At 47.1% G+C, this 14,731-nt stretch overlaps 1 protein-coding gene across 1 annotated transcript; it reads right to left on the bottom strand.

Moving 5' to 3' along the window:
* Positions 1 to 2,888: 2,888 nt before the first annotated feature.
* On the bottom strand, positions 2,889 to 13,395 carry LOC130290392 (histo-blood group ABO system transferase-like). Its single transcript, XM_056537974.1, has 5 exons — positions 13,203 to 13,395; positions 12,477 to 12,524; positions 7,379 to 7,408; positions 5,095 to 5,229; positions 2,889 to 4,131 (listed from the first exon to the last, which is right to left on the bottom strand). Coding segments are annotated over exons 1-5 (900 nt in total). The 5' UTR covers positions 13,205 to 13,395; the 3' UTR covers positions 2,889 to 3,446.
* Positions 13,396 to 14,731: the final 1,336 nt, after the last annotated feature.

Genomic DNA, 14,731 nt, shown 5'->3' with positions numbered 1-14,731 from the left:
GGAAGAACGCATGTCAATGCGAGTGGCTAGATGAATGAGTTCATGTAGGTCAGCAGGAGTCTCTCGTGCGGCCAGAACATCTTTAATGTTGCTGGATAGGCCTTTTTTAAAGGTCGCGCAGAGAGTCTCACTATTCCAGGACAACTCGTAAGCAAGAGCACGGAACTGAATGGCGTACTCGCCAACGGAAGAAACACCCTGGGCCAGGTTCAGCAGGGCAATCTCGGCTGAAGAAGCTCGGGCAGGTTCCTCAAAGACACTTCGAATTTCCGAGAAGAAGGAGTGTACAGAGGCAGTGACGGGGTCATTGCGGTCCCAGAGCGGTGCGGCCCATGACAGGGCTTTTCCAGACAGAAGGCAGAACACGAAAGCCACCTTAGACCTTTCAGTAGGAAACTGGTCCGACATCATCTCCAAGTGCTGGGAACATTGCGAAAGAAAGCCACGGCAATACTTAGAGTCCCCATTAAATTTGTCCGGCAAGGACAGGCAGAGGCTAGGAGTGGCCACTCGCTGCGGAGGAGGTGCAGGAGCTGGCGGAGGAGATGATTGCTGAAGAAGTTGCGAATGTTGGTGCAAAATGGTGGACACTTCCGACAGCTGGTGGGTTAGATGGGCGATCTGTCGGGCGATATCAGAGACAACTGGCAGGGGAACCTCAGCGGGATCCATGGCCGGATCTACTGTCACGATGCCGGCTGGCAGGTAGTGGATCCCCTGTGCCAGAGAGGGATGGCGAGGACCGCGCTAGTGGACCGGTTCTAAGCCACTACAGGTTTTCACCAGAGCCCGCCGCAAAGCGGGATGGTCTTGCTGCGGCGGTAGTGACCAGGTCGTATCCACTAGCAACGGCTTACCTCTCTGGCTGCTGAAGATGCTGAAGATAGGCGCGGTACAATGGAGTAGGCAGAAGCAAGGTCGGACGTAGCAGAAGGTCGGGGGCAGGCGGCAAGGATCGTAGTCAGGGGCAACGGCAGGAGGTCAGGAACACGGACTAGGAACAGACTAGGGAACGCTTTCACTAGGCACTAAGGCAACAAGATCCGGCAAGGGAGTGCAGGGGAAGTGAGGTGATATAGGGAAGTGCACAGGTGGGAGCCAATTAAGCTAATTGGGAAGATTGGGCCAGGCACCATTATTGGTGCACTGGCCCTTTAAATCGCAGAGACCCGGCGCGCGCGCGCCCTAGGGAGCGGGGCCGCGCGCGCCGGGACAGGACCGAGGGAGAGCGAGTCAGGTACGGGGACCGGGGTGCGCATCGCGAGCGGGCGCTACCCGCATCGCGAATCGCACCCCGGCTGAAGGCGGGACCGCAGCGCACCCGGTCAGTGGATCTGACCGGGGCGCTGCAACAACGAAGATGAGGCGAGCGCTCCGGGGAGGAACGGGGACCCGGAGCGCTCGGCGTAACAATGTCCCAGATGTGCTCAATTGGATTTAGGTCTGGGGAACGGGCGGGCCAGTCCATAACATCAATGCCTTCCTCTTGCAGGAACTGCTGACACACTCCAGCCACATGAGGCCTAGCATTGTCTTGCATTAGGAGGAACCCAGGGACAACCGCACCAGCATATGGTCTCGCAAGGGGTCTGAGGATCTCATCTCGGTACCTAATGGCAGTCAGGCTACTTCTGGCAAGCTCATGGAGGGCTGTGCGGCCCCCCAAAGAAATGCCACTCCACACCATTACTGACCCACCACCAAACCGGTCATGCTGGAGGTTGTTGCAGGCAGCAGAACGTTCTCCACGGCGTCTCCAGACTCTGTCACATCTGTCACATGTGCTCAGTGTGAACCTGCTTTCATCTGTGAAGAGCACAGGGCGCCAGTGGCAAATTTGCCAATCTTGGTGTTCTCTGGCAAATGCCAAACATCCTGCACATTGTTGGGCTGTAAGCACAACCCCCACCTGTGGACGTCGGGCCCTCATACCACCCTCGTGTAGTCTGTTTCTGACAGTTTGAGTGGACACATGCACATTTGTGGCCTGCTGGAGGTCATTTTGCAGGGCTCTGGCAGTGCTCCTCCTGCTCCTCCTTGCACAAAGGTGAAGGTAGCGGTCCTGCTGCTGGGTTGTTGCCCTCCTACGGCCTCCTCCACGTCTCCTGATGTACTGGCCTGTCTCCTGGTAGCGCCGCCATGCTCTGGACACTACGCTGACAGACACAGCAAACCTTCTTGCCACAGCTCGCATTGATGTGCCATCCCTGATGAGCTGCACTACCTGAGCCACTTGTATGGGTTGTAGACTCTGTCTCATGCTACCACTAGAGTGAAAGCACCGCCAGCATTCAAAAGTGACCAAAACATCATCCAGGAAGCATAGGAACTGAGAAGTGGTCTGTGGTCACCACCTGCAGAACCACTCCTTTATTGGGGGTGTCTTGCTAATTGCCTATAATTTCCACCTGTTGTCTGTTCCATGTGAAATTGATTGTCAATCAGTGTTCTTCCTGAGTGGACAGTGGGATCTCACACAAGTGTCATTGACTTGGAGTTACATTGTGTGGTTTAGGTGTTGAGCAGTGTAGTAGTTATACGCCTCTCCTGAGGCTGTGCTAACACATTGCTTTTTTTGCAGCATTTTTTCTGTTGTTTTTTGCTGTAATTTTCCCAAAATCAGGAAAAGCAGGAAACAGTGTTTAGGGAGGGGGGGGGGGGGATCGGTGAACACTGGAATCCTGGTGATTGTACATTTTTTTCCCGTTTCATGCCCCGACCCAGACTCCACAATTTTGATGCTGGACAACCCCTTATACTAGGGTAATTCCAGGAATTTTTTTTATTTGACTATGCTACAGGGGCTGTAAAGTTAGTGTAGTTTATAATATAGTGTGTGACAGTTTTCTCACAATTCATCTGTGTTTTTCACCACAATATTTATTTTTACCAGCATACAAAATGACTGTTGTCTCAGATTTTTCCCAGCTTGCAATGCAGCTGAGACCTGACTCACTAGTCAGCTGATGACAGGGAGCCTGTCTGCTTCAATGGGTGGAGCGATCAATCTGCAACTAATGCAACAGCTGTAGGCACCCTGATTGAAAACCACAGGTCTTTTGTTTCAATGGGTGGGGTGGCTGATGTGTGGGAGGGAGGAAAATGGAATTATGGGTTTTGTAGTCAAAAAAAGAAAAGTCGAACAGGAAATACAAGTTCACAGACAGCTAGCCATAGAATTGTGGTAATCTCATGACATATCCATTTAGCCCCAAGACAAGCGCAGATCCTTCCTAAGTATGTTCATTACTGTCTGCCAGGTACATACTAAAATCACCTTATGGTGGAGAACCCCTTTAATTATAGGATTTTCTCTGATCACATATAGCACTTGTATTATATACCCTGTAACACATCTCATGTGTCTGATCCCTGGAACTTGCCTGTAAATTTGTAGCTGCCTTTGTAAATCCAGATGTAGGAAGTCCATGGATCTACACAGTCTGTCAGTAACGTATCCATGCCCTGTTCTTAGGAACCTCTACGAATCTCTTTTTCTGTACAATAGGTGGATCCCCATAGTAATAGAGCCAGATATATTCTGGAGACAAGACTTTGGTTGGCTTGTGGTGTAGGAAATATTTGTTTATATAACTCTCATCATGCCATCGTGCCTCAATATTATTGGCCTTGTCTGCTAAAACGGCATGGTGGCAATGGTTGGTCAACTTGATCACCTCTTGGACTTTGCCTCCAAAATTGCCTCCGGCATAGTAATAGTCTCCTTCATGGTAGGGTATGTAAGCTTCAGACAGAGCCCTACGCTCATAAGGATATTCTTCTCTTGAAGATTTAAAGAATCCGGGATGTAAAGTCCCCACTAGGTCTCCTATGATCTCCATCCCAACGTCATCCGTGAACTTCATGTCAACATCGACACATACGAGATGGTCCACTTCATGTATGAAGCGTTGTTGGGAGTAGTCTCGGATGATCTCCATACGTCTCATACTGACATCCTGCCATCTTTTATAGGCTGGAAGCAGTAAGATCATCAATTGCCGCCCATTGCCGAGGGTAAACTGGGGGACCTCGTTGATGCGATCTGTGAAGACGTAATAGTTGACCTTGTGTCCCACCATGAAGAACTTTTCTGCAGTTTCAATAAATGTTTTTAGGAACACAATATATCTGGAAGAAAAAAAAAGGGAATATTTTTTTAATTGAAGGCGCCCTAGGTGGATGCCTACTCCACCTAACCCAGTGTTTCCCAACCAGGGTGCCTCCAGCTGTTGCAGAACTACAACACCTTCGGCTGTCCGGGCGTGCTGGGAGTTGTAGTTTTGCAACAACTGGAGGCACCCTGGTTGGCAAACACTGACCTAACCCTTATTCTGGCCTCGTGTGAAGATGCAAGACAAGGACAATATATCTGCCATCTGTGTGCCAAGAAGGAGGCTCTTGGGGACACATTTGGGAAAGGACTCCATTGGCAATGCCTTGAGAAGTCCCTTACTATTTAGGTAAATTAATTTATGTGGGACCCCATGAGCCCCTATGGTGGCCACATAAAGAGAGTTCTGCAGACATTTTGTAGTCAGTGACTACAAAAGTGAGAATCCCAGGCATGTAGGGTGACGTCCCTATAATCCAAAGAGATGCAGGAAAAAAAAACGGAATGATAGCGCAATCCACTCAGATGTTGGTTTGAATAATCATCTTCTTTATTAAAGCCAAATTACAATGCGTTTCGAGGCTTATATTTGCCTCTTCCTCAGGTAAAAACAGGCTTACAACCTTGTAAGCCTGTTTTTACCTGAGGAAGAGGCATGTGTAAGCCTCAAAATGCGTTGTGATTTGGCTTTAATAAAGAAGATGATTATTCAAACCAACATCTGAGTGGATTGCGCTATCATTCCGTTTTTTTCCCTGCATCTCTTTCCATTATAACCATCAGCCTGGAATCTCTCCACACCGATCACGTAAAAGTGGTTCCACTTCCTTGGATACCTATGGACACAGTGGTTGTGGCTCATACACCAACTACCAAAGGTAGAATCCAGCAATACCATCCCATGGGAAGCTCTGCCTCTTTCTGTTTTATAGTATATTCATGTCCCTATAATCCAGACCTGGTGGCTTCATGTTACTTACTTTTTCATAGCAAATGTAGTCAGTCCTATAGGGAGGGTTTTCTCATTATATTGTGCATTGAGAATGTCGGTGCTGAAGGTGCCGTTCCATACGATTGGTGCCAGCCACGGAGTCACCACCCGTACATCAACCCTCCTGACAGAGATAAGTACATAAGAATGATCGATTAGTACAATACCATACAGAAAATGGAGCGATGACGGCCCCACACAAACAGGTTACATATCATCATCATTAAAGGGTATATGAGCATATAAAAGTAATTAAAGTGGACAAGGATTGCAGTGTTGTTTTGCCTGCAGAATAGCTCAATGAGATACCCAGAGCCCACCCTAAAGATACAAGCAAATATTACCTGGTGATTTTCAGACTTTCAGGATGCAGCAACTTCTGTTCAAATTGTCTTTTTTTTTCTTTTTTTTTTTATTACAGCGCTCCAAGAGCTGCATTCACTATTCTGCTGGAGGAGTCACTGACTACATACATTACATTACTTATCCTGTACTGATCCTGAGTTATATCCTGTATTATACTCCAGAGCTGCGCTCACTATTCTGCTGGTGAGGTCACTGTGTACATACATTACATTACTTATCCTGTACTGATCCTGAGTTATATCCTGTATTATACCCCAGAGCTGTGCTCACTATTCTGCTGGTGAGGTCACTGTGTACATACATTACATTACTTATCCTGTACTGATCCTGAGTTATATCCTGTATTATATTCCAGAGCTGTACTCACTATTCTGCTGGTGAGGTCACTGTGTACATACATTACATTACTTATCCTGTACTGATCCTGAGTTATATCCTGTATTATATTCCAGAGCTGCACTCACTATTCTGCTGGTGAGATCACTGTGTACATACATTACATTACTTATCCTGTACTGATCCTGAGTTATATCCTGTATTATACTCCAGAGCTGTACTCACTATTCTGCTGGTGAGGTCACTGTGTACATACATTACATTACTTATCCTGTAGTGATCCTGAGATATATCCTGAATTATACTCCAGAGCTGTACTCACTATTCTGCTGGTGAGGTCACTGTGTACATACATTACATTACTTATCCTGTACTGATCCTGAGTTATATCCTGTATTATACTCCAGAGCTGTACTCACTATTCTGCTGGTGAGGTCACTGTGTACATACATTACATTACTTATCCTGTACTGATCCTGAGTTATATCCTGTATTATACCCCAGAGCTGTGCTCACTATTCTGCTGGTGAGGTCACTGTGTACATACATTACATTACTTATCCTGTACTGATCCTGAGTTATATCCTGTATTATATTCCAGAGCTGTACTCACTATTCTGCTGGTGAGGTCACTGTGTACATACATTACATTACTTATCCTGTACTGATCCTGAGATATATCCTGAATTATACTCCAGAGCTGTACTCACTATTCTGCTGGTGAGGTCACTGTGTACATACATTACATTACTTATCCTGTACTGATCCTGAGTTATATCCTGTATTATACTCCAGAGCTGTACTCACTATTCTGCTGGTGAGGTCACTGTGTACATACATTACATTACTTATCCTGTAGTGATCCTGAGATATATCCTGAATTATACTCCAGAGCTGTACTCACTATTCTGCTGGTGAGGTCACTGTGTACATACATTACATTACTTATCCTGTACTGATCCTGAGTTATATCCTGTATTATACTCCAGAGCTGTACTCACTATTCTGCTGGTGAGGTCACTGTGTACATACATTACATTACTTATCCTGTACTGATCCTGAGTTATATCCTGTATTATACCCCAGAGCTGTGCTCACTATTCTGCTGGTGAGGTCACTGTGTACATACATTACATTACTTATCCTGTACTGATCCTGAGTTATATCCTGTATTATATTCCAGAGCTGTACTCACTATTCTGCTGGTGAGGTCACTGTGTACATACATTACATTACTTATCCTGTACTGATCCTGAGTTATATCCTGTATTATACTCCAGAGCTGTACTCACTATTCTGCTGGTGAGGTCACTGTGTACATACATTACATTACTTATCCTGTAGTGATCCTGAGATATATCCTGAATTATACTCCAGAGCTGTACTCACTATTCTGCTGGTGAGGTCACTGTGTACATACATTACATTACTTATCCTGTACTGATCCTGAGTTATATCCTGTATTATACTCCAGAGCTGTACTCACTATTCTGCTGGTGAGGTCACTGTGTACACACATTACATTACTTATCTTGTACTGATTATGAATGAGTATAACATATTGAACTTACACCGGTCCATGGGGTATATCATGCCATGTTCTAAAAATAGAAACAAAAACAGAATTAATACTAGCACAGAATGACATGATAATATATTTAGGTTCATTGCCGCTCCTTTCTACCCTATCAGTTGGGGATTGCTGGCCTAATAAAACCTTCCTGGTGGGCCCGGCCGGCACTACCATAAGGCAGCTTAGGCAGCTGCCTTAGGTGGAGGGGCAGAAAAATCTAAATCCCTTTTCACTGGTAGGGAATTTGCATAAGAAATTCAGAAAGTTAAACAAGTGATGATTGGTATTGTACAGGAGGGATCTAGAATCCCTGCTTCTGTACTGTAGCACAGTGGGGGGTGGCCTGTATGTGAAAGATAGCATAAAATCTAACCTAATACAAGTTAGTGAGGCAAACATAGCCAGTTTGGGTTGCGTTGCAGTTTGGTAATCATGCAGTAACTCGTGTAGGTGTGATATATAGACCAGCAGAAACAAAAAGAAACATAGCCAGCACAACTACCTACTACATGGTTGCACGCTGCTGTGGCAAATACTAAATATACAAAAAAAGAAGGTTGCAGCAGCACTCCTGGTCAAAAATTGGAGGCGCTTAGCGCATTTTTTGATCAACACGTGTCCCACATCCACCATGCAGAGGTGGCCTCATTTCGGATGGGACCCTAACACTTATTTCACTTACCTCTGCTGGGCATATGGCCTCTGACTGTGTGATATGCTGGATCCACTATCAATTTAAAGGGGTACTCTACCCCTAGACATCTTATCCCCTATCCAAAGGATAGGAGATAAGATGTCTGATCGCGGGGGTCCCGCTGCTGGGGACCCCGCAATATAGCATGCAGCACCCACCTGTTTCTTGTCCGTAAGCGCTGGAGGGTCTGGGTCCCGACCACGGGAACGGAAGTCTGTGACATCACGACTCAGCCGCATGCTGTCACTACTGTGCTGCATGCTCTATTGCGGGGGTCCCCAGCGGCGGGGGGGGAGTACCCCTTTAAAAAAACCTCTTGTAAATGGAGGCTCTTAGCGCACTTTTTGATCAAAGTGTGTCCCCCTTTTAGACCACCTGGCCAAGTTAAAGGGGTACTCCGCCCCAAGCATCTTATCCCCGCTCTAAAAAGGTTAAAAGGTTGGCAGAGTTAGTTCTTTTATGAGAACATTAATAGGTTGCAATGCTTCACCAAACATCCGATGACTAAACAAACCGGTTCAGTTTGTACTGTGATTACTTTATGGGGGACAAAAAAATGTAAGTGGCTTCTCTAAATTAGTGGGGGTTCACATTATAGCCATAAAAACGAATAAACATGTTATTATACGATTACAGTAACTTCCAACTTCTCATGCAGCCTAGCACATGTTCATGCAGCTCAGTGCGGTGCCACTTTAATAACTTATGGCTGTTCACACAGCATGGCCAGATATCAACCCTTCTTGGCATCCAGGAACCGATCCTTGATGCCTCTTACAGGTGCCACCACAAGTGCTTACCGCTAGGCTTGACATTCACCTGGGCGCTGGGGTTATTCTTTAGCAGATGCATGGTTGCAGGATTAGACTTGAGGCCTCCCCAGAACACCTCAAAGACTCACTCCAAACTGAACCTTAGCTAACGCTGAACTCTGAACTCCTACCACACTATATAAGCGGCAGATTTGGAGGACTCCCATTAGGCTGACAAGTCACATGGTTCACCTCATGGATAACATAGCATAACATTAATAGATATAGAGTCCTGAGTAGTGTGGGCCTAAGACGAACACTGAAGGCAACATCTGCCACACAGGATGGGCCTGTGCTCTATCCTGAGGCCTGTGCTCTATCCTGAGGCCTGTGCTCTATCCTGAGGCCTGTGCTCTATCCTGAGGCCTGTGCTCTATCCTGAGGTCTGTGTTTTATCCTGAGGCCTGTGTTTTATCCTGAGGCCTGTGTTTTATCCTGAGGCCTGTGTTTTATCCTGAGGCCTGTGTTTTATCCTGAGGCCTGTGTTTTATCCTGAGGCCTGTGCTCTATCCTGAGGCCTGTGCTCTATCCTGAGGCCTGTGCTCTATCCTGAGGCCTGTGCTCTATCCTGAGGCCTGTGTTTTATCCTGAGGCCTGTGCTCTATCCTGAGGCCTGTGTTTTATCCTGAGGCCTGTGTTCTATCCTGAGGCCTGTGTTTTATCCTGAGGCCTGTGTTCTATCCTGAGGCCTGTGTTTTATCCTGAGGCCTGTGTTTTATCCTGAGGCCTGTGCTCTATCCTGAAGCCTGTGTCTATCCTGAAGCCTGTGCTCTATCCTGAAGCCTGTGCTCTATCCTGTGGCCTGTTCTCTATCCTGAGGCCTGTGCCCTGTCCTAAGGCCTGTGCCCTGTCCTGAGCCCTGTGCTTTATCCTGAGGCCTGTGCTCTATCCTGGGGCCTGTGCCCTGTCCTGAGGCCTCTGCCCTATCTTGAGGCCTGTCCTTTATCCTGAAGCCTGTGCCCTGTCCTGAAGCTTGTGTTCTATTCTGAGGCCTGTGCTCTATCCTGAAGCCTGTGCTCTATCCTGTAGCCTGTGCTTTATCCTGAGGCCTGTGCTTTATCCTGAGGCCTGTGCTCTATCCTGAGGCCTGTGCTCTATCCTGAGGCCTGTGCTCTATCCTGAGGCCTGTGCTCTATCCTGAAGCTTGTGCTCTACCCTGAAGCCTGTGCTCTATCCTGAGGCCTGTGTTTTATCCTGAGGCCTGTCCTTTATCCTGAAGCCTGTGCTCTATCCTGAAGCCTGTGCCTATCCTGAGGCCTGTGCTCTATCCTGAAGCCTGTGCTTTATCCTGAAGCTTGTGCTCTATCCTGAGGCCTGTGCTCTATCCTGAGGCCTGTGCTCTATCCTGAAGCTTGTGCCCTATCTTGAGGCCTGTCCTTTATCCTGAAGCCTGTGCTCTATCCTGAAGCTTGTGTTCTATCTTGAGGCCTGTGCTCTATCCTGAAGCCTGTGCTCTATCCTGAAGCCTGTGCTCTATCCTGAGGCCTGTGCTCTATCCTGAGGCCTGTGCTCTATCCTGAAGCTTGTGCCCTATCTTGAGGCCTGTCCTTTATCCTGAAGCCTGTGCTCTATCCTGAAGCTTGTGTTCTATCTTGAGGCCTGTGCTCTATCCTGAAGCCTGTGCTCTATCCTGTAGCCTGTGCTTTATCCTGAGGTCTGTGCTCTATCCTGAGGCCTGTGCTCTATCCTGAGGCCTGTGCTCTATCCTGAGGCCTGTGCTCTATCCTGAAGCTTGTGCTCCATCCTGAAGCTTGTGCTTTATCCTGAGGCCTGTGCTCTATCCTGAAGCCTGTGCTCTATCCTGAAGCCTGTGCTCTATCCTGTAGCCTGTGCTCTATCCTGAGGCCTGTGCTCTATCCTGAAGCTTGTGCTCTATCCTGAAGCCTGTGCTCTATCCTGAGGCCTGTGCTCTATCCTGAAGCCTGTGCTCTATCCTGAGGCCTGTGCTCTATCCTGAGGCCTGTGCCATGTCCTTAGGGCTGTGCTCTATCTTGAGGCCTGTCCTTTATCCGGACGACTGTGCCCTGTCTTGAGGCCTGTGCCCTGTCCTGAGGCCTGTGCCCTGTCGTGAAGCTTGTGTTCTATTCTGAGGCCTGTGCTCTATCCTGAGGCCTGTGCTCTATCCTGAGGCCTGTGCTCTATCCTGAAGCTTGTGCTCTACCCTGAAGCCTGTGCTCTATCCTGAGGCCTGTGTTTTATCCTGAGGCCTGTCCTTTATCCTGAAGCCTGTGCTCTATCCTGAAGCCTGTGCCTATCCTGAGGCCTGTGCTCTATCCTGAAGCCTGTGCTTTATCCTGAAGCTTGTGCTCTATCCTGAAGCCTGTGCTCTATCCTGAAGCCTGTGCTCTATCCTGAGGCCTGTGCTCTATCCTGAGGCCTGTGCTCTATCCTGAAGCTTGTGCCCTATCTTGAGGCCTGTCCTTTATCCTGAAGCCTGTGCTCTATCCTGAAGCTTGTGTTCTATCCTGAGGCCTGTGCTCTATCCTGAGGCCTGTGCTCTATCCTGAGGCCTGTGCTCTATCCTAAAGCTTGTGCTCTATCCTGAAGCTTGTGCTCTATCTCGAGGCCTGTGTTTTATCCTGAGGGCTGTGCTCTATCCTGAGGCCTGTGCTCTATCCTGAGGCCTGTGTTTTATCCTGAGGCCTGTGCTCTATCCTGAGGCCTGTGCTCTATCCTGAGGTCTGTGCTCTATTCTGAAGCCTGTGCTCTATCCTGAGGCCTGTGTTCTATCCTGAGGCCTGTGCTCTATCTTGAGGCCTGTGCTCTATCCTGAGGCCTGTTCTCTATCCTGAGGCATGTGCTCTATCCTGAAGCTTGTGCTCTATCCTGAGGCCTGTGCTCTGTCCTGAGGCCTGTGCTCTATCCTGAGGCCTGTGCTCTATCCTGAAGCCTGTGCTCTATCCTGAGGCCTGTGCTCTATCCTGAAGCTTGTGCTCCATCCTGAAGCTTGTGCTTTATCCTGAGGCCTGTGCTCTATCCTGAGGCCTGTGCTCTATCCTGAAGCCTGTGCTCTATCCTGAGGCCTGTGCTCTATCCTGAGGCTTGTGCTCCATCCTGAAGCTTGTGCTTCATCCTGAGGCCTGTGCTCTATCCTGAGGTCTGTGTTTTATCCTGAGGCCTGTGCTCTATCCTGAGGCCTGTGCTCTATCCTGAGGCCTGTGCTCTATCCTGAGGCCTGTGCTCTATCCTGAAGCTTGTGCACTATCCTGAAGCTTGTGCTTTATCCTGAGGCCTGTGCTCTATCCTGAGGCCTGTGCTCTATCCTGAGGTCTGTGCTCTATCCTGAGGTCTGTGCTCTATCCTGAGGCCTGTGTTTTATCCTGAGGCCTGTGCTCTATCCTGAGGCCTGTGTTTTATCCTGAGGCCTGTGCTCTATCCTGATGCCTGTGCTCTATCCTGAGGCCTGTGCTCTATCCTGAGGCCTGTGCTTTATCCTGAGGCCTGTGCTCTATCCTGAGGCCTGTGCTTTATCCTGAGGCCTGTGCTCTATCCTGAGGCCTGTGCTTTATCCTGAGGCCTGATAGGAGGAGTATTTAATATTTTATTAGTAACAGAAATTAAACTTTAAGCCTTGCAAGGAATCTACTCACCTTCCTTTACAGTCATACTGGAATCCAGTCTGTAGCCTTATTGTGTACCTAGAAGGAAACGAATATGGGGAACATTTATCATTGCATTTAGAGCTGTTTTGTTGTCTATATTTGGCGCAGTTTAGGTGCAGTGTTTGTTTTTTTTGCAACTTTATACGCAAATCAACACCATCTAAAAGGAGACATGAGAAAAACCTCTATACTAAGGAAGCATACAAAAGCAGGGATAGCACATTAAATTTATCATAGTCTTTGTGAACTAATAATTTGTCACATGCATGTCAAAACCACCATCAAAAAAGGATGGAGAAAAACAACTACATCAGACATCCTTTGTTAGTCAGGCTATGAGCAGATATGAGTGGACATTTTATATACGTCATGGGTCAGTTCATAGGTCAGGAAAATGGGCAGGCCCTAAGGCCTGATAACTTAGGGTCTTATAGGCAGCTCCTGGTGTTCCTCCATCTTAAACCTTTTCCAGGTCTCAAACACTGTCCTCGAGATGTATACCTTATTCCTAAGATATAATTTAAAATAGCTTTGTTAATATATGATGTCACTTACTACTCCAGAGCTGCACTGAATATTCTGTTAGTGAAGTCACCATATACATTACATTACTTATCCTGCTGTTAATTCACTTTTTGTGTATTGTGAACTCTTGTTGCATGCTACATGGAGGTGGGTATTTAACCAGGGTGAGATGAAGAGTAGGTCACTTACATTTGTAGCTTCAGGTAGTGTAACCTATTGTCAGAAGGGGGGGATGGCACAGTTTAACCCCTTTCTAATCCTTTCCGTCCCTTGGTGACGGAGTATAACGTGTGCCTGGGAGTCAGGCCGAACTAAAACTGATGGATGCTGGCTGCTAACTGCAGCTGACGCCAGCCAGTAAGGACAGACATGAGAAATCACTTTAATGCTGGTCATCTAACTTTTTAAATACCATTATCAATAGCGATTGCAGATCACAATATATGCATATTTGTAATGTGGTGTCCCAGTACTGGACTTGGTCCCGTGCCTTTGTTGTAAGTCCCCACAGTCAGAGTTCCTCCATGCTGGTAGGGCTTTCCTGGTGGGTTCACCCCTAGTCGCCTCCTAATTCCATTCAGAAATGTATATATTTAATATAATTTATAAGTTAATTTATATACAGGACCTTTGGTCACGTGATATGTAAAGATAATTGTGTTATGCTAGGTTTAAGGACCTTTTGAGTCATGTGATAGGTCATGTGATGTACCATAATGCTTTGTACTAGGACTGACAGGTTTGGGGACCAACAAGCTTTGATCCTGCCCCTTCAGTATATAAGGGCGCTGTATCCAATAATCGCTCTCTTTTGCGCCTGCTCTTTCCCTTGGGATCTCCAAGTAAGCAGATCTGTTATCAGCTACAAGACAATCTAGGCCTGACGCCTTCCACTTCAGCCGCATTCTAAACCGTGAGTTAATCCAACTCCACTCTACAAATACTACGTGACTACTGAACCTAAACATACCCCTAAATTCAGTGGAACAGCGTACAAAGATAATCAAAGCTACTACAAAGTCCCAGCCAACCTGTGAGGAGCCTAAATCCCGGTCCTCTGTAAAGACTGTTTGTGATTCAACCTGCATAAAATCTGCAGTAAAGTTATTTCAAGTTTATTACAATTGCGGCTGTGGACAATCCTTTATTCCTCCCTATAGTTCTTGGGACGGGTGGCGGTAGGACATATATAACTAGAGGAAGCCCTCACCCTGGCGTCACAACAATCAAGAGTTAATCCTATACCCAGCAACACTACATTGCAACACCCCTGTTCTCCCTTCATCCCTGAGCACCACAGTAATATTCATTGTTTAAAAAATATGTATATTTTTGGGGTGAACAAAATGTTGTCTTGTCCCTGCAGCTATTGCCTGTGTCGCATGTGTGTGTGTGTATATATGTATATGGGGGTGGGGGGTTCATTTTGCCTCGGGCAACAGAAGACATGGTCTGAAGGAGCGCTCACTAGTGCAAAACAGCTGTTACCGTTCTCACCCTGGTGCCTGTATAAATAAACATCTCAGCAAAGGAATTTTGGACGAGCGCCATTTTTATTTCCTTGTACCGCTCCAATGTGTTTTCCAAGCATGGTGAATGTAAATTCAAATAGAGAAAACAGACATGGTCGCACATCCACAACATGCACACTGATCTAATGCTTCTCCTGAACATTTATTAAACTAACAGGTTGTTATTGTACTTTATGATCATGAAGT

Source organism: Hyla sarda, chromosome 9 (assembly GCF_029499605.1).
Source record: "Hyla sarda isolate aHylSar1 chromosome 9, aHylSar1.hap1, whole genome shotgun sequence".
Classification (NCBI taxonomy): domain Eukaryota; kingdom Metazoa; phylum Chordata; class Amphibia; order Anura; family Hylidae; genus Hyla; species Hyla sarda.
This window is presented reverse-complemented; position numbering and strand designations above follow the sequence as displayed.